The sequence below is a fragment of the Ammospiza nelsoni genome, chromosome 6 (genome assembly GCF_027579445.1).
Source record: "Ammospiza nelsoni isolate bAmmNel1 chromosome 6, bAmmNel1.pri, whole genome shotgun sequence".
In the NCBI taxonomy this organism is placed as follows: Eukaryota; Metazoa; Chordata; class Aves; order Passeriformes; family Passerellidae; genus Ammospiza; species Ammospiza nelsoni.
In genome coordinates, this window is record NC_080638.1 from 57,833,707 (window position 1) to 57,853,139 (window position 19,433).

Below are 19,433 nucleotides of genomic sequence, written 5' to 3' on the forward strand. Positions count from 1 at the left end.
TACTTGTGCAGTCACAGAGCAGTGCTGTAACCCATGTGTTTATTGCCCTCAGAACAGGAATTATGTACACCATTCCAGGAATTATGTTCACATTGGCTGGACCTGTGCTTTAATCCTCTTAGTCACTCCCAGCTGCTAAAGGTTCTCTTTACAGTAGAAACAAGGTGCTTGGATTTTTTATCATTCTCACTATTGAAAACGTTACCTCTCAAGATGACTGCACCCAGTCTCTCTTCAGCTGAATATTTCAACACAGCCTTTTCCTTCCTCCTCTTTACCATTCTTTTCTTGTGCTAATCCCCACTGATTGATTATAATCAAAGTGAACACAACTTTCTTTGTATCCTTAGTTTCTGTCATGATTCCCATCCTATCCACCAACGTGGAGATGATCACAGGGCAATTCAGGTGTTAGAATAAATGAGGATGTGAGTCATGAAAATAAAAATGCCACAGTCACAGACACCTAATCTAATTCTTGGGGAAAGGCATATGTCAATGCTTCACTTTCATTGAATATACTTACAACACGGGCAGCAATGTCTGCCTTCAGCTGTGCTTCACAGCCTTGCAGTGTCTCTAATTCTGTAGCAGCAGGAGGAGATTTCTCTTCTTGTTTTTCCCTCTCTTTTTCCATTATACATTTAAGAGCAGAAAACTTCCCTTCCATCATATTCTGAATTGCTTCCCATCGCAGCTTTTCATCCTGCATTGTATTTATGTCTATCACAAGTGGCTGCTGAAGTTCTAATTGAATATGCCTTATGATGTGGAATATATTTTCTGCTTCATCCTGGCTACCTTCCTTGTTTGCACTCTGTAGCCCAGAGACCAAGTTTTGAAGAAACTGCTTTAATTCTTCAACATTTTTCTCCAGGCTCTTTATTTCTTTCCTCTTAGATTCTTTGAATGATGAATCAAACACCTCATTTTTGTTTATTTGATTTGCTGCCTCCTGGGTTAAGTACAAGATTTGTTGAACTGCCTGCAATAGAATCTGTGCAGATATGACATTCTCAGCAGGAGAAGAGCTGGAGCTATCATTTAGGATATTAGCTTCTTTTCTTACAGTGGATGTCACAGTCTGGATCTCATCTAGCAATCCCTGAATCTTATCCCATTCCCTAACAATATTTTCCAAGTGTATTATTTTCTCTTTAATTTTGTTTTTAATTTTAGAAAATTTAGTTTGCAATTCATCCAGCTGCAGTGAGTCCCATTTCAGGCCTACACATTCAAATATTTCCTTGTACTTCATTACTTGTGACAAACCTGACTGAAAAGCCAACACTTTTTCTTTCAGTGCTTTGCATTTGTCCTTCAGTCCCTGCTTGGCACCTACTAATTCACCATCTTTCAGGTTCATTTCACCATCCTGCAGGTCATCAAGATCCTGCTCCAATGAAGCAATTCCTTCAGCAAACTCTCTGGAGACAGCTGTCTTTTGTTCTACTTCATGAAGTTTACTTTGAATTTGCCTCTGTGTCTTCCTTGCTCTGTTCTTCAGACTCCTTAACTGATCAATCAAGAAGAGTTGTTCAGACAGGCTCAGCTGCCCAGCTGTGACCTGACTCTCCTTACAGTGGGATGAGATAAGCTCTTCTATTTCCTGTATGTCCTTCAGCATCTCCTTCAGAATGCCTTGTTGGTTCACCAGCTCTGAGCAGCTGCTGTTTTGGTTTGGGTCAGGCCTGGCCATCAGCTCGGCTTTGCAAAGCTGAGAGTGAACTTTGTCTATTTCTGCAGTGAGCCTTTGTCTCTCCTCCAGCTGGAGCTCCAAGTGCTGCAATCTTTGAGCAGACTTTAAAACAAGAGCCTTGTATGAATTCTTCAATGTTTGTAAAAGGAAGGTCATATCAGAGCCCTCCTCTGGCTCCAAGCTGGGAAGGATGTGCTGGAGCCCATAATCCAGGGATAGAATCACAGGCTCTCTGCTCAGGATGTCTGTGTTCATAAGCTGACAATTTCTGATCTGTGATTTGACATCACTGGGGAAAAGTGCTGCTTTCTGATCTAGGTGGGACAGTGAGTCTTTGACCCAGGAAATATTTTCTTTCAGCCTCTTCATCATTTCATGTTTCATGAGAGCAGGACCAGTGGTCTGGATATCCTCTTGAGAAGTTTGCTGTGCTGATAATGCTTCCAGTTTGCTCTGCAAATCCTGTATAGAGTTCTCCAAAGCCACCTTCTCTTGATCACTCCAAATTCTTTTCATCTGCAGCTCAATCCTCCTTTTTAATAGACAAAGACCATGTTTAATGTCCTGTAGCTCTGTGGTCCAAATGAGAGGGTCTTTGGCTTTTCCTGCAGTTGAGGAATGTAACTCTGCTTGCAAATACTGTTCCTGTATCAGCCTCTGGATATCCCGTGCTTTGTTCATAAGCAGGTTAAATTCATCAATTTCTGCCACAACCTGATCATGTTTCTTTTGCACTGCTTGTTCCATGTGCTGCCACCAGTGCTCCAGCTGCCTCATTTGGCTCTCTGTCAACACTTTATCCATACATGTCAAATGCTGAGATAAAACTTCTTGCTGGCTTTGCAGCTGGTTTAAGACATCTCTTTCCTTCCGTAAGGACTCTATGCATGCCTTAATTTTCTCCAGAAGAACTGTGTTGTTCATAGGACCCCTGGCAAAAACATGAGTGGTGTTTAAAAATAATGAATTCTCCTTATACAGAGACTTTTTAAAAAACAAATTTCACTGTTTAGAGCAAAATTCACTAACTTTATTCACGTAATCACACATATCTCTCAATGTTCTCTTAGGAGTTCCCTAACCACCCTTGCAGTATCATTATTTCTTGCTCATCTGTAGAGCACTCACTATTCATAGATATCTGTGCAAAAAAGATATGTTCTACTGTATATTCTCTAAAATTGCAGTGTCTACTAATCTAGAAAGTAGCCCTCATTTTAAAAATCAGCAAGAGTGTAACATCGTCTCTAAGTGAATTAGCATTTTATAATAATTTCTGGTTGACAATGAAGATAAAACTTGGTTATAAAAAACCTGAGAAATTTCTATTCAGGCAAGGTAAACTCTTCCAAATGAATCTATTTATCTTCTATTTACACAAGTATCTTAAAATGCCCACCTGAAATACATTTAGCAGATGGATTTTTTATGTTTTTTAAATCTCTTTGCTGTAAATTAACAATTTCATAAGCTTTAAATGTTTTCAAAATATTTTGGTACATTACCATGACAAACTAGTTCTGTATTTTGAAGACTAATTCACAAAACACAGTAAATATTTGTTGTGCATTGGTTACCTCTGAATTGACAATGTAGACTTTACTTACTGCCATGGAATTTTTCCTATCAAGTAAGGTTAGTTTTCAGAATAAAGAGATATTTTGTTCAGAAAACACCTAGAATTAAGAAGTCTCTAAAGAAAAATGAGTATTTCACATCTGCCACATTAAAAAAATATATATTTTAAGATGGATTTTTATAGGTTTTTAGCCCGGCAACTACTTTGTTTTGCCTAAAGAATAAAGAGAGTAGATGTTGTTTAAGGATAGCAGAGAGCCACCAGAAATTCTTCTGCTTAAGTCTGTTCACAAACTTACAAACCTCTAAGAGTTCTCTTGAAGTGGATATAACCCCATACTCTTGTCTGAGCATTACTGAAGCATGTCACAAAATTCAGTGCAGAACCATATTTGTTGTGCAACGTCTTAACCAAACCCCTCCACTGTACTTACATTTTTATGTTATCTTTTTCTGTTGACAAATTTTTCATGGAGGACTGTGCAGCAGAAAGACTTTTCTGGTATTCATTAATTAAACAGCACTGTTGTTGCTTCACTGCCTTAACAGCTTCCAGTTCCTGGAGCAGCCTGTCCCAGCAGGGCTCTGTGCTTTGCAGCTCTGCTCTGTTTGATCCTGTTCCATTGGGAATTGCTCCTTCACCATGGCACAGAGACTTTGCTTTCCACGTTTCCAGCTCAGTTTTTAAATTCTACAATCAAGCCCACCACAGAGAGAGAAGGGATTAAAGGATGATCTTAAAGACTCTCAGCTTTCAACACAAAATACAGCTAAATACCGATTCACCTACAAACATATTCCTGCTCATCCACAAGCAAAGCAGCACATCATGGAAGCAATCCTAGGTGTATCATTGCACTCTGGAAGAGCAGTACAAGCTGTGGGATTTACATGGACATGCAGCAAGGCATGGTGTCTGCAGACAAACTAATTGTGCAGTTAAAACTCAGATAAGGCTGTGGGCAACAGCTTTGGTTTGCCAAATGAATCACAATTCTGCAAGTGTACCACTACATAAAAAATGAGGAATGGCTTTGCAGTTTCCATACCTCCAGCTCTTTTAGTTGTTCATTTATAAGCACCATATCCAGTTCAGCCACTTCATTTTTCAGCTCATTGACCTTTTGTTCCTCTTCAAAATATTCACTGTTTACTTGCACTGCAGGAAATAGTTCCTTCTGGACAACCACTTCTGCACCTGTGTCCTACAACACAAAACAAGATTCTTATTGCTGAAGGGTCTAAACCAATAAGTTTTCTGACTGCAGCACCTTGCTTCACGTGTTTAAGCCATGCTGGGGTTGTTAAATCCTGCTGTGGTTTCTCCCACAGCCTCTGTGGATCAATCAGGACCCAGAAACTGGAAACTCCATCACTGTCCCCCACCCCTGCAGTCACCCCCTCCTGTCAGCACTGCTCAGGTGGCTTTGAAATCTCTGCCCATCATTTCTAGTGAAACTCTGACATCTTCCCTGCACCCACCTCTGCTCCTGATAAATTCACAGGCCTGTTGTGTCTTCTACCTCTGTTCCTTACATATTCATGGAACTTTATCCTCTCCTCACACCCACATTCCTTCTGCTTCAGCACGTGCCCTGACAACACTGCTGTTTCCTTCACCAGGACACCTCTTCAGCTCTTCACAGGGCAGCTCATGCATGAAGCAGCCTGGCTGTGACACAAAGCCATGGCTGCCACTGGCACAGGTGCTAGCCAAAATCTGGGGTGAGATCAGAGCAGTAGGGAGTCATGTCTCAGGGTGGGGAGGGATGAGGAGGCTCCAGAGCCAGTCTCTGGCACTGCCTGGGATTCCCATGACAGAGGGACAAGTCACTTGGGCTGGGGCCAGGCTTAACATCACCTTCAGCTATTGCAGACAGCATCAGAAATGAAAGGTCACAGGCTAGCTGGACCACATGATGATCCCTTAAAAATCTTTCTGCATTTCCCTTCTCCCAGTACCTGTCTCTATCTGATGATCTGTTCCATGTATAAAATTTATATGAGTGAATGCATACAAATACACAGCTATACTGCAGTGTGAGCTTCTCCATGGTACTAACATCTAAAATCAGCAACAGTAAAAAGATTCTTGTCTGATAAACTTCACGTATTACTACTTTGGACACTGTTTTACTAGAAACAGCCAGTTATCACTGTAAGCTGTCACTGTCATCTGTCCCTTCATGGGTCATGAGCTATGCAAAATATATCTGCTTTCAAGTGTGGGAAAGATACAGCACATAGTACACATTCTCAGAGAAGAACAGTTCTCTTCATTTGAACTCTTGGTTATTTTCAGTCAAAACTGAAGAGGCCACTCATGAAGTAGTCAGTTGGAGAACTTTTCAATTTCTCTGTGTACATAACCATAACAGTTGTATCAATTCAGACATAAGATCTAATCTCAAGACACTTTGGAGTGCCATAGAACTGAAGTAAGCATTAAAACTCAGCTAAGCTATCACACAGAAAGGAGGAAATCCACTTCACCAGATTGAAATATCAACACATCAAAAGACACAGAGAAGTGTCCTGACTTTTAGAAAAACCTTGCTGTGTACTTGTTTTGCTTGTTTGTGTGAAGTTCTCATTGCACACTGCCTCCATGGATACAGCCAGGGGAGGCTGCACTCAAATTCTGTGTCCAGTTTCAGGCCCCTCACTGCATGAAAGACCTTGAGGTGCTGGAGTGTGTCCAGAGAAGGGCAGTGGAACTGGGGAAGGGTCTGGAGCACAAGTCTGGGGTTGTTTAGCCTGGAGAAGAGGAGGCTCAGAGGAGACCTTATCACTCTTTACAATTCCCTGACAGGAGGGTGTAACTGAGTGGTTGGTCTCTGCTCCCAGGTAACAAGTGACAGGAAAGGGAGAAACGGCCTCAAGCTGTGCCAGTGGAGGTTTAGACTGGATTTTAGGAAAGATTCCTTCACTGAAAGGGTGGTCAGGCACTGGAACAGGCTACCCAGGGCAGTGGTGGGTCTCCATCCTTGGATTTAAAAGAGATGTCCCTGTGGCACCTGGGGACATGGTTTAGTGGTGAGCTTGGTGCTGGGTTAATGGTTGGACTTGATGGTCTTTGAAGTCTTTTTCTACCTAAATGATTCTATGATGATTGCACTGGTCCTTAAATGCTTTTCAGTAGTACCCAGCATGACCTCCATAATTTCCCCAGGAACTGAGGTTACTCTAACAGTCTGTAGTTTACTGGATCTTCCCTCACACCCTTTTTGTAAATCTAAATAACAATGCCAGCTTCCAGTCAGCAGGGACTTCTTCAAAGTCCCAAGAACCTTGGGAGATTTTTCAGGTGTGCAAGTCCCAGGCAAGACCTGCCCATGGACAGGTCAGCTGTGGAGCTGCCTACAGATTCACCAGGAAGATTAGATTTAGCCCTACCTTCAAATTAAGAATGTGGTGTCCAACAGTCACAGGGCACTTGTAATGTAACTCCTTTACTCTTAAAGAAGAGCAGACTTGGTAAAGTCATTCAGTAATGTAACTTGTCATTAATTCAACTTGAATCCCTTCTCCTTTCTCCACTTTATTTAATTTTTTTTCTTTTGCTGGATCACTCTTGGATTTCAGTTCTCTGATCTGCCTTCCTTACAATAGAAAAGCTATCATAGCTGACTGTAATAACATGGAATGAAGGTTGTGCTGCTTAACAGATTGAAGAGAAACTCTAAATATCATAAAGACTGATTATGATCGCTCTAAAAACTAGGGTGAACTCTCTTTGGAACAGAGCCACAGAAAATTATGATGTGGCAAGCACTTTGCATGAAGTTCAAAACTGTCATGGACATAAATAAGATCTATATGCAATGGTCTTGATTTTGATGTGAGTAATTGTCTCTTTTAAAACAACTTCAGCTGAGGGCTAGGTGGAAACCAAAATTGAACAACTGGCACATTTCACTTGAAATAACAGGCTGTGGGTTACCTCATGTGCAGAAGCTGGGGGATTCAATCCCAGACCATCCTTCTCAGCTGCTGCAGATTCCAGGACTTGACCCTTCTGGCCCAGCTTCTCTTGAACCTGCCCCTCATTTTCTCTATATGATTGATTCTCAACATCACCAGGTTCCTCCTTTTGGTGTAAGTAAAACAAAAGCAACCAGTAATCAAAAAGCTCTAATCAAACCTGCCAAGTAGTAATTACAGTGCTTGAGATGAGAAAGCTATGAAGCCCATAATTATAGGTAGATGAGGAAAACCATAATTACACCTCATGATTTACTGTGAGCAAGGTTATTGCAAAGGAAACCACTTATAAGAAGCAGTGCTGTAATTTTGTTATAAATTTTTAGAATAAATTACCAAATGTTCTGACTTACACTGTTCACATTTCATTATTCTAAGCAGGGACCTTGAATTATGTGCTCCTGGACACAGTCTTGAATGTATTTTTTAAAGGTTAACTTTTTCCTGAGGAGTTGTACTGTAGACAGAGAGTGTCTGTTTAGAAACTCAGGCAGGATAGTCCTGTGGGTAACCTGGAGATTTGCTGGATGGAGGTTTCAGAATTTGCTAAAATTGAAATTCTGAGAAGAGTCTGGCTCTATAACACTTCCCCTCTTCAGGGAAGGGATGACAGCAACAACACCCCTGTCAGCCCTTTCATCTCCAACAGGAACTTGGCCTCTTCCCACTCATTCTGGCTCCAACTCCTAAACACTGCTCTGGGTGTCAAAATTCCCCTTCTACCAGGGTGCACCAACAGGGCACAGCATCTCAAATGCAGCCTCACACATGCAAAGTAAATATGTAAATAAGAAATCTGGAAAGCAAGTCAAGCACAACAACAGTGTTCAAGAAAAATGGTCGCCAGATTTCACAATACATCCAGGTGACTTGAAATGCAATATCCTTTGGAATGATCCTCAGACAACCACTAAAGAAAAAAACCTCCCTCTACACTAATTTTGAATGGACATGAAAGAAGTGAGTTATCACATACTAAGTATCACATCAGACTGAAGCAGCTCAGTGTAAACTTGAGGCTTTTCTCACTCATTTCTTAGTAGTATCACCCCCACAGCAACTGAACTGGATACAAACACCCCCAAATTCAACCCCTCTGGTGTAATCTCATGTCCAGTTACCTGTGCTGGATGGGCTTTTCTCCCAGATTCATCACCTTCAATACCAACACCATCCTGAGGTCTTTCCATTTCTGCCTCACCACCAAGATCTGCACTGTCCAGAACATCCTCTTGGAACCTGTCAGCTCTGTCCATATTTGGGTTCTCCTTATCAGCCTCCTCCTGATTTGAGAAATGCAAAATGTTTACAACCAGTGAAAGTCACAGTACAAAATTTGCTAAGAAACTTCCCACTCCACAATCTGTCTACTCTATCTTCAGTTTAGCTTAATGAATGAAGGAAAATGCTGAGGTAACCCAAACCCAGAGAGCTGGAAGCCTCTGCTTAGAGCAGTTTGCCATCCTAGAGTGGGATCTCACCCACTCTGATAGAGTCTCAGAAGAGGGTAAACAGGAGCAACTGCTCACAGAATTTTTAATACAGTTCTAGAAGTTTCTGATTAGACACATTTGGTAACTATTGAGCTTGCACCTTCCCCAGAAATCCCAGTATGGACAGTTCCCACTGTGATATTTTGGTAATCATCTCTCTATGGTCAGGTCAATGAGGGAGTACTCCAAACCATTCCCTTAGCTTTGCACACATTTACATTTACACTTTTACAAGTCATTTACAGTGTCAATGTCCTGAGGTCCCATAAAAATGAGCAGTTCCAGGTTAGTGACCTCTCATTACCTGCAGTGATGAAACCTCTTTAATTCCTCATTCCTGGGAGTGTCCAAAGCCAGGCTGGATGGGGCTTTGAGCAACCTGGTCTAGTGGAAGGTGTCCCTGCCCATGGCAGGGTGTTGGAACTAGATAAACTTGAGCACCCTTTCCAACCCAAACTGTTTTTTGATGGATTTTATGAAATCACAGGTAGATTCTACATCATGGACAAAGTGGGTCCAAGCTCTGGGGGTTTGCAGAGACCATCACTTGGATTTCCTGCACTCTTCACATGAGCACGGCTGAGGGGATGATTTGGAGAAAATATAATTTATGATTCCTTTCATCAGATAAGGAAAACATGCCTTCATAAGCCAAGAAATTTTAAGGGATTACATATCAATTTCACACATACACAGACTTCTATTAAAACACATTTGTCAGGTACCTGAACAGCCTGCTCCAATCTGTCCTTGCTGTGATGGATATTCTGTAATGGGCTGTCTGACACTACACTGCTTTCCTCCAAAACTGGAGCATTCTGCCTCTCTTTCTCAGACATATTTCCATTTACATCTTGACCCTAAGAGAAGTGATAGAAAAGAAAATCTGTTTGTGTTACCATAAACATTGTATTTTAACATCAAATCTCTGAATGGTAAAAATTATTCTCTCTGAAAACAAACAGAACAAACACTGTGCTGCAGTTCTAAACAACTCTCTCTAGTTTAAGAGAAGCTCTCAAAGCTCTTAGGCAGAGAGGCTCATCTGCAATTTTCCCGTCTCTTTAACTTCTCTTCGTGTCCTGTCTGAGGATACCTGCTCTATTAAGTGGCAAGAGAAAGTGACATGCATTTAAATGGAATTGTATTTAAAAGGTAAACTGCTGTTTTTAATATGTTATTGGCTTGTTACAGACTTGCTATTAAAAGTTATGAGAGTTCCTTCCACTTCTTTGATTTATACACTTGTATTTACAGGAGGCATAACTTCAGTGAAATTAAGGGTACAATACACAGACGACATTTGAGATGTCTCTTTAGCCAGCTTTCCATTGTCAACAAATAAACTCACATCACTCAATTCCAAAGGCTCCTTCAGCTCCACTGCTGTGGGGGTCTCCTCTGCAGAGATTTGAGTATCAGAAGTGATCTGTGTCTCTCTCTTCAGCATTGTATCTGCCTTATCTTCCTTTTGGATTTCATTGCCAAACTCATCTTTTAACTCAAGGGCTTCACTGGAAATGTTTTCCTTCTTTTGCTTGACATTTTCAAGTCTTTCTTCCAATCTTTCTTTGTGTTCACTCTGAAGTGTTTCCATCTCATCCTCAATAAACTCCTGTTCTGGTGAAGAGGTGTTTTGTTTAACAGTTTCTGCTAAAACCAAACTTTTCTTTGCTGTGTCTTCACTTTGGCTAAGAGGTCCCTGTTGTTCCTTTGAACATGAAGAAAACATTTTATTTGAAAAGTATCTTCACTCAATAGACCTAATGTTAAGATCTAAACTCAGCCTCTAAAATCATAAATACTTGTTTTGAACAACAAACCATGTTGAAAGGTACATGCAGACCTATTTGCTGCAGGAAGCCAATTACCAAACCAATAATTTCATCAGCCATTTTTATGCACAGAGAACACCTGAAGCTAAAAGCATTATGGTAATAAAATAATCCCATAGCACACATGATGATCCAAGTTCTGAACAGGTAATTCCCCCCTCTCCTCCTCTCCCTTTTTCCTTCTTAGAGATATAGCAAGTTCTGAAGGACAGGGAATTGCAATGATCCATATATGAGCCATGATTTCAGCTTACAGCAGCTCTCTATGCTCACAGCTACAAGACTGATTTCCACTCTGCTAAAGAGCAGAAGAATGTCTATTTATGCATGAAGAACACTTCTTAAAAATAAACTTGGCTCACTGACTTTTTTCAAAAAATTTTTCACACTGGCTAAATTAAAGACACTTAATACCATATTTAATAATCTCTTTCCTCATTATGCCCCAAGAGAAAAAAAACAAAAATCCTAACCAACCAGACTGAAGAATCCTGTGTGCTTGAGCTAGGACAATTCCTCATGAACCTTCAGTTTAGCCAATAGTAAAGGTCTCCCTCCAGTTCATGAAAAGTGGTTTGAGTCCTACAATTATCTCAATAAAGGAGCACTACATACTTTTTATTTTAGAAAGGTTTTATAGCTTTTTAGTTTGATACCATGAGTAGTTCTCTTTTACAGATGTGATGGGCTCCATAACGCAGGAACTGCAACATACCTGTGATTTCAACTGATTTTGCTCAGCTGATGGTTCTTCCATTGCTGGACCATCACACTCAGAAAGCTTCTCAGAGGCAGTTTTCAGCTCAGTGCTCAGGTCTGTTGCCACATCCTGAGCCTGCTGGTGCTCTTGAACAGGGCTTTGCAATGTCTGCATGATGTTCGAGAAACAAGGAGTTTCTAGGATTAGTCCACCATTATCTCAGTCATCCACAGACTGTTACAGCTTTTCCAGGACCTCACCAGCACAACAAATTTGCTTTTTTCCCATAGAATATCTGGCTAACCACAGGTTAAACACAAAACCATTTTGCTTTCTTCCCAGCACATCATGATCTCCATCGTGAACAAAATTTTAATGAATAGCAGGAAACAGAAGGGTTGGCATTTCATAGAAATGTACTTGTAAAAAGGATGCTTTCTCTTAAAATGGATGAAACATTAGAGACAGAATGCCACACAGGGTACAAATGGAATTTGCACCACCTTGGGTGAAACCAAGAACAAGCAAGACGCTGGAAGATAATCCTTCACATGTTTTCCAAATTCATCCTTCCCAAAGGAAGAAAAGCTACTGTGGCTTGAAGAATGTAAGAGCAAATGTTTCATATTACAGCTATCCAAATCTGTTTACACAGGTACAAAATGTTCTTCACATTTACTTTGGTCTCATTTGTTTCAGTATTTATCCCTGAGAGAGAGAGAGAGATATTCCCTGCCCTTTTTCAGAGGAATTTCCTCCACTCCCAGCTTTACCCAAAATCTCCCCATCTGAATTACACAGCTGAACAGTGAGAACTGCAACCAACAGGAAAGGAAAGAGAGTGAGGTCCCAACCTGGAGCTGGCTGAGCAGATTTTCATGTTGGTGCTTTAATTCTGACCATTCTGCCTCTGTGAAGCAGGGATCAACAGTGTGGCCCTGTAGATTCTCCTGGCTTTTCAATTTGCTAAATTGGGAGGTCAAGGCTTCTGTTTTCTGCAGGAGCTCAGCATAGTTTGCCAGCTGAGCTTGCTTCTCCTCCAAACCAGGCTGAAGGGCAAAAATCTCCTGTTGCTGTTTCTCCAGCTCCATTAGAGCCTGTTTCAGATCTTCTTTGCTTTGCTCATATTGCTCCCTGTTGCACTGAAGTTGCTCTTGAGGGCTAAGAAAAAAATGCTGTGTTTAATAGTGTCAAAAAAACAAATGTATTGATTACCTAGGAAATGTCAAAGTGTGAACAAGTCAGCCATTAGAAGGAACTTGAGTGTACTGAACACTTTTTTCCCCAGATTTTAAATTACTGATCAGACTGGAATTTTCAAGGTGATGAAAAACACTGAAGTTATTACAGATGAACTAGACTTCAATGCAGGACAAATTACTAACCCTCTTAAACCTTAACCTATAAACCCACAGTTTCTAGAATCTGAGATGTGATGCGCATGCTCTGTACTCTTTTGCTTTTCAATGCAGAAATTCTGTTTAAAAAATTACAATATGGTTATGAATCTGCTTTCCTTGACTTCCCTTGACAGCCTCCTGAAAGGGAATGGTCTGTAAAAGAAACTCATCACATTTAGTTGGGCGGGGGAGTGTTTTAGAGATACAGAAAACAAAACCAGCACACACAATATGGGGTATGAGAGTACAATCCAGTGATTAGTTGCCTGACCTTTACATTGGATTTCTCTTTGTGTGCTTTATAAGCATGCATGCCTGATCTGCTGCAGGTGAACAGGTTGCATTTGTCCACAGGAAGTATGAAATGAGACAGAAATAACATTTGTATGTTCACATTTAGTGATGGAGCTCAGATATCTTCCAGATGGAACTTAAATGCCAACATTGGAAAATATGATCCCACACAAACAAATCCAAACAAACAGTCTGGATATAATTCTGTAAAGTACAGCAGGATAATTGAGGACAAAAACAAAGCTCCATTGTTTTGGGTTCTGCCCCTCAAGACTCATATTTTTTGGCAAATAAACAAAGCACAGCCTCACATACGTGAGGTGCTCTTGCATCAAGTTCCCTGTTCCAGCTCCTCACTGCTGTTCTTCCTGTGCATCTGCTGTTCACAAGCCTGATCCTGCAAGGTCCTGAGCATCCCTTCAGGCAGGCAGAGCACCTCCTTTCCTGTCTTTAACAGTGTGAAAGCTCTGCATTCTGCTCTGCATTCTGCTGTGCTGGACCCAACACAGCCACAACGCTCCATCTTCCTGAGCACCTCTTGTGCTGGCTTTACTGAGAGCTCAGTAATAACAAGAGGACACAGAAGATTCTCTGGCTATTCATGGCCACACCAGAAAGTATCTCTGGCTATTCCCCACCTGACCATTCAGGCCAAACTGTGACCAGCCTCTCCACAACTCTGCAGAAATACAACTGTTTGTGTGGGTATCTCGTTCTGCCCCCAAAGATCAGAAAGTAAATTGAATGGATGCAGGAAGAAGAGAAAAAAAATCAATACAGCAGTAAGTGATCTCCACTGCCTCTTGGCAAATTGCACATTACCTGCTGTATTCAGTGGCCAGCTGACAGAGGTTTTCCCACTTTTTCTGGAGCTCAGAAATAGTCTGCTGCACCTCTGGCTTATTTTTCTCATTTCTCAATAAAGTGTCTCCTAGAGCCACCATGCTCTGTATTTCGGCCTCACCTTCATCTCTGAGACTTGTGATTTCCTGTATTAAACAAAAAACAGAAGCAGTGCATATATAATTATTTTTGGTTACAAAATAAAAGGTATTACCATATTTTTTTCATACTTTTCACAATGCTGTTCAAGCCTTCTTCTAATGTAGTACATAGCCAACACATAAATAGATACATAGTCTAATTTTCAAAGTCTGGGACAATTAAGCTGACTTATTAATTATTCTCTACAAAGAAGACTCCTATTGTTCTGACAAATAAACAAAATGCTCAAATGACAAACTACAGGCCATGAGCAGTGGCAGTACTTTTCAGGGGGTACTGACTCATCAAGCATTAGCTTGAGGTGAAAAGGAATATATTTAACACAATACCTTTATCTGATTAATCCTTTCATCTGATGACAACTCACTTCCTTGTGAACTCATTTTATTAAGAGCCTCCTCAAGCTTTTTGATCCAGCAAGAAATGTCCTGGGCAAGGTCTTCAAAATTCTGTCCTTCCACTGGAAGTCTCTCAGCATTCCCTGCCATTTCACTGACACGTGTTATCAGTGCATGGTACCTGCTGGTAAGGCTACTGGCTTCTGAAAGGGTTTCATATTCTGTCAGCCCAGCCTCCTCCAAGGAATTTGACAGCTGAGCCAGGGAGTCAAATGGTTTCCTGAAAAATAAAAATAAAATAATTAATCAACATCCATTTGGTGTAACAACATAGAACAATCTTGTTTAGAAGACAGTTCTTAGAAAGTGACCAAAAAACCAAATACCTCTGCATTAATAGTGTTTTATAGATATCTTCAAGTTCTGTATCATCTTTATTGATCTCTTTCACTTTTTCCTCCTGAGCAGAGAGCCATTCTTTCAAGGCCATGCTGCTTTCTTCAAGGCTAAAGGAGGTACAAATAGAGACTCAGGTCAAAACAAGAGGCATCATATGGCTAAAACCTGCTGGCAGCAGGATTTTGCTGAAAAAAATAACAGAAATATGTTATTAAAATAAAATTAAAATAACATAAAATATGTTATTTAAAAAAACACAGAAATATGTCTGATCAAGCAATATTTTAAACATAAGCCTAATTTTAACTATCGCTGTTCATGACAATCATGACAATGAAATTGTCCATAGTTTCCATACAGGTCTGCTATGAAATTGAAAAAACAACCCACATGGAACTTACAACAAAACATTTGATTCAAATACCATCTCTTGTAAAAAGAAGGGTTGCTTGCTATTCCCTATGGCTGTTTAATAATGAATCATCTGACACCACTTGTGATTAAAATGTCAGGCACAAGATTAGCTCCCTACCTGCTGAGCTGCTGGAGAGAGGCACCAAGCTCCTGTTCCCTCTTCTGACATTTGGAGATCAACCTCTGCAGCTCTGCCTCCTGATCCCTCACACGACTGCTGAGGTGGTTAATGCTGGCTTTGGGCAAGTAAGGCTTCACTTTGTTCAGTAAAGCTTTAACCTCTGGGATGTCTCTATCTCTTCCCTCAGATGTCAGGAAGTGCTGAAAAAGAACACAAAGACAAGATCCATTTGTCAGATTTGCTGTAGTGTAATAGATATTTATGTTACAAGAGCTTTCCAGCTCCTGTTATCTCCACCAGTATTTTTTTTCCCAGCAATTTCAGTTCCTGAAAAAGAATTTATGTTAATTCCCAGTTTGCTGACTATTGCACATGTAAATGGAAAAGCTGCTGTTTGTAAAATAAGGAAAAAGTGGAACTGATGACTCGTTTTCTCTACAGTACTGGTACACACAGAAACAGGCAAGCAGCATCCAAATGTAGCACTGACATCACTCTATCTCCTTCTGCTGCTTAACTGTGATTGCTTCTTGCAGATGTTGTGGCTTTTCCATCTGTTTTCTGTTCATTCTGTCTGATTTGGAGAGAAAATCTTGCTACAACAAATTAAATGCAAATTTTTTCCACATTTGAGTCCATTGGGGGTCAGAATTTCATGCTACTCTCTACATATTTGATTTTCTGCAGCCTTGCACACTGAGGTACTTGGTCAAGGCCCACTGATTTTCATCAACTACTGTCCTGCCTCTCACTTGCCCAAGTTGTCTGAACCTAAACATTTCAATTAAGTTTTATTTTCACTGCCCTTATTTTCCTAATGCTTTAAGTAACATGAGATGTTCTTCCAGCCTCCAGCTATAAAACCACTGCAGGTGAATTCAGTCCCAAGAATAGCCTTGAGGGTGAAAAGAGCAACTGCCAGAACAATCAGCTTTAGAAATTACAATATTTTAATACTTTACCTTTAGCCTCTGTAGTCTTTCTTCCAGTATGGCTTTTGTTTCTGAGGGCTCAAAGCAGTCCTTCAGAGACAGCTGAGTGCTGCTGAACCAGTCATTAAAATTCTTGCACTGACCTGAAAAAAAAGGAACATTCCAATTTTTTTTCATTAATTGCACTCTGTAAAAGAAAATCCTGTTTAACATGAAGATTTCAGACAATTTACAATTACATTTATCAGTGCTACTGTCAAAGGTTGCTTTTTACTACAGAACAGTTGACTGAAAATGCTGCAGCTCTTATTTTTCTTAGCTAACATTAGCTAACACACACAGCAGTTTGGGTAAACAAGACCTGGAATAGCCTAGTGGAAACTTTTCTCATTTCCACACAGATTAATACTATTTAAAAAACATTTGAAGACATGAGATTATCTTTGGGCCAGATTTCCCACCTGCATAATCCTCCGTCTGCTTAAAGCAAAGAGTAATAACACTGTTTATTCTTGTAAATAATTTTAGATAAAAAACAACTGGAAAAAATTAAAACATTGGATTTCTGTATTTTTAAATTAAATACTCTGACATTTATTCCTGAATTATGTTTTACACTTCTTTTATCTAATTTTTTTAATGTAAAAATAAGAACCCAAATACTTTGATTCAGTCTGAGTGGCTTTCTGGGATCAAAATCGATTTTTCTGCAAATCTTTATCTTGCTCAGAAACCCTGAAGCAGTTTGGGATATCAAAGCAGTTTCAGAGACCTAAGCAATTAATTGCACAACCTTTAAGTCATTGTGGTGGTCAAACCTGTAAAGGTAAATAATTAAAATGTGTTCACTCACGATTCAAAACACCCATAAAGTGATCTTGAAGCACATGTTTCTTGCTATTGAATAAATCAGTGACACATTTAAGCTGCTTATTTAATTCATCCACATCAGGACAATCTGTCTCTTCCTGGAGTAATGCCACAAGGTGCTCTTGCTGCAGAATTTTCTGGTGTATCTCCTAAGGTTAAAAAAAAAAACAAACAACAAAGCAGAAGAAGTTTTAAAAAGTAAGTTTTGAAGGCCAAACAGAAGTTCACTGTACAGAGCTGCTTTAGTACAAACTAGAGTTTTGCAAAAGAGTTTAGCACTTCCTGTGTGTCAAAACAATTTCTTAAATTATATTGGCATTAGCAAGGCCATCAGTAGGTAGGTATAAGCACTAAACTCTCCTTGAGCAGTGTGTGTACACCTGTATGCACAAATAACCCCACAGAACAGAGATGTGAATAGTGCCATTGTATGTTTCAGAGCATATAATGCCATAGGCATCATTCCACCCCCTAAATTCCTTATTCTGTCTGTAAAGAGCCTGTGGGCTGACAGGTAGCTTAGAGGGAGCTAGAGAATTAATTAAAAACTGTCTTTCCTCCATGGCTGTGATTTCAGTGCTCCAAACACTAGAGGTCTGACACCCACAATGCACATAATCCACTCACTGCTCCACAGGAGGTTTAAATCTTGCCAGCCTAAGCCTCCAAGATCAAGTTTCAGCAAATATTAGGCTGAAATTGTCTGCTGGGAGCTCCCCTTGCAGCCAGGCTCAGGTGGCACAAAGGCATCCTCTGTATTACCCAGTTTTGGAGAACAGACAGTCCAAACAGGCACTACTGCCTCAACATATCCTGGGTGGCAATATTGCTGTTGTGCCTGGGATTAACCATTTCCAACAGCTGCAAGGGTTAAATATATCTGAGAATTCCAGGAAAAAGAGGCTTTTCTTCCATGTTTCTGGCAGCTTAAGGAAATATTCAAGCCAGGCTCTTCACTTGAGTTATTCCAGCAGTCTACAATTTACACAGGATGAACACTTATGAACACTTGACCAAGAGAGAAATTATGAACAAATGTATAAAATATACACAATCTGTGGCATGCTACCTCTAGTTTAGTAAAGATCTCTAAGGTGTCTGAAGGAGATAAAGCTTTGAGGAGTGATTCAGTCATTCCAATCTGTGTCTTGGCCAGATCAAGGTCTCCTTTCAGCTCTGCTGTATTCACAGTGAGTTCACTGGTTCCCCTCTTGGCTGACAAGAGCTCTTTTATTAGCTCCATTTTCTGCACAACAGATGATCTGATGACCTTAAAATTGGAAATAAACATACATCAATTATACTGGATTGATTTCTCAGAACATTACAAAAATCTATGATAGACATAAAAAGAAATTAAGTGGTCTGAAGTCCAGATGTTTCAATTACATTTTGTTTTGAATTGTTCCCCTCCCACTCCAGAAACTGAAAAACATTTAAGTATTGCTTTTCTGAAGAGGAGTGATCTCAGCTCATCTTTATTAGTAGTTTTACTGGTGCTGTTCTATTTTATTTATCAATCTCTCCAGTGCTTACTCTGAGCTTCAGCTGCCATAATAAAGAGGGTTGCAGCTCTCTTTGTAACACACCCCCCTGCAGTGATTCCACTGGGGGAAATTCCCCACAATAACCCAAAAAAAGGCCAGCAGAGAGGCTGGGAGCTCTGTCTTGGGACTATTCACTAAAGAGAAACAGGTCCTGGACCTCATCTTTGACTTGCATGAGGCAGCAGCAGGGTGGGACCACGGGGCAACCCCACCCCAGGGACTCGGGGTGCTCTCAAGGAGCACAGCACGCACTGCACAAGGTTGCTGAGTCCTTCCCTAAGCTCCTTAGATCACTTCACCCAGGGAAACTCCTCAGGGTTCACTGCCTGCTGAGGATAAACACAGAAATAGCTCAACAGGGTCAAGCTCAAGGTGCATCTGACAGACACTGTGAGAGGGTGATTATAGAACTGCTACAGGATCAAACTAACACAGTCTTAAAAAACAATTTATTCTTTGCTGTGTGAAGTTAACACAGAAAGATGAAGATTTCCTTGTGATACTCCAAAAGAAAACACCACTCTGTGTAAGAAACTCCACATTACCAAGCTACACTGTCCAGGCAAAGGTAGAGTTTAAAATGGACAGTCAGTAAAGCTGAGTTCCTGGGATCCCAAAGGGTGATGAGGTCCATTGTGCCCTGGTGTTGACCACCAGCTAAACACCAGATATTACTGATATCAGCCTCTTTGGGCAGGGCCCAGGGCCTAAAAAGGCTCAGAAGTGAGCAAGACCTTTGTGTTTAAAATGACAGGTTTGGTTCTACCAACCTTTAGCAGGCTGAGAGATGCAACAAACGAAATACCACTGCCCACTGGCAACAA

General features: G+C 40.5%; 1 protein-coding gene across 1 annotated transcript in view; it reads right to left on the bottom strand.

Moving 5' to 3' along the window:
• Positions 1-19,433, bottom strand: part of SYNE2 (spectrin repeat containing nuclear envelope protein 2) — a 168,602-nt gene that overhangs the window by 96,972 nt on the left and 52,197 nt on the right. Inside the window, exons 35-50 of the mRNA XM_059475436.1 lie at positions 18,132-18,332; positions 17,046-17,211; positions 16,223-16,335; positions 15,258-15,460; positions 14,713-14,832; positions 14,318-14,606; positions 13,806-13,972; positions 12,144-12,450; positions 11,305-11,457; positions 10,106-10,465; positions 9,480-9,614; positions 8,383-8,544; positions 7,221-7,367; positions 4,327-4,482; positions 3,712-3,968; positions 527-2,630 (exon numbers count right to left, since the gene is read on the bottom strand). Of these exons, the coding sequence (XP_059331419.1) occupies positions 527-2,630; positions 3,712-3,968; positions 4,327-4,482; positions 7,221-7,367; positions 8,383-8,544; positions 9,480-9,614; positions 10,106-10,465; positions 11,305-11,457; positions 12,144-12,450; positions 13,806-13,972; positions 14,318-14,606; positions 14,713-14,832; positions 15,258-15,460; positions 16,223-16,335; positions 17,046-17,211; positions 18,132-18,332 (5,040 nt within the window). The remainder of the gene's footprint in view (positions 1-526; positions 2,631-3,711; positions 3,969-4,326; positions 4,483-7,220; positions 7,368-8,382; positions 8,545-9,479; positions 9,615-10,105; positions 10,466-11,304; positions 11,458-12,143; positions 12,451-13,805; positions 13,973-14,317; positions 14,607-14,712; positions 14,833-15,257; positions 15,461-16,222; positions 16,336-17,045; positions 17,212-18,131; positions 18,333-19,433) is intronic.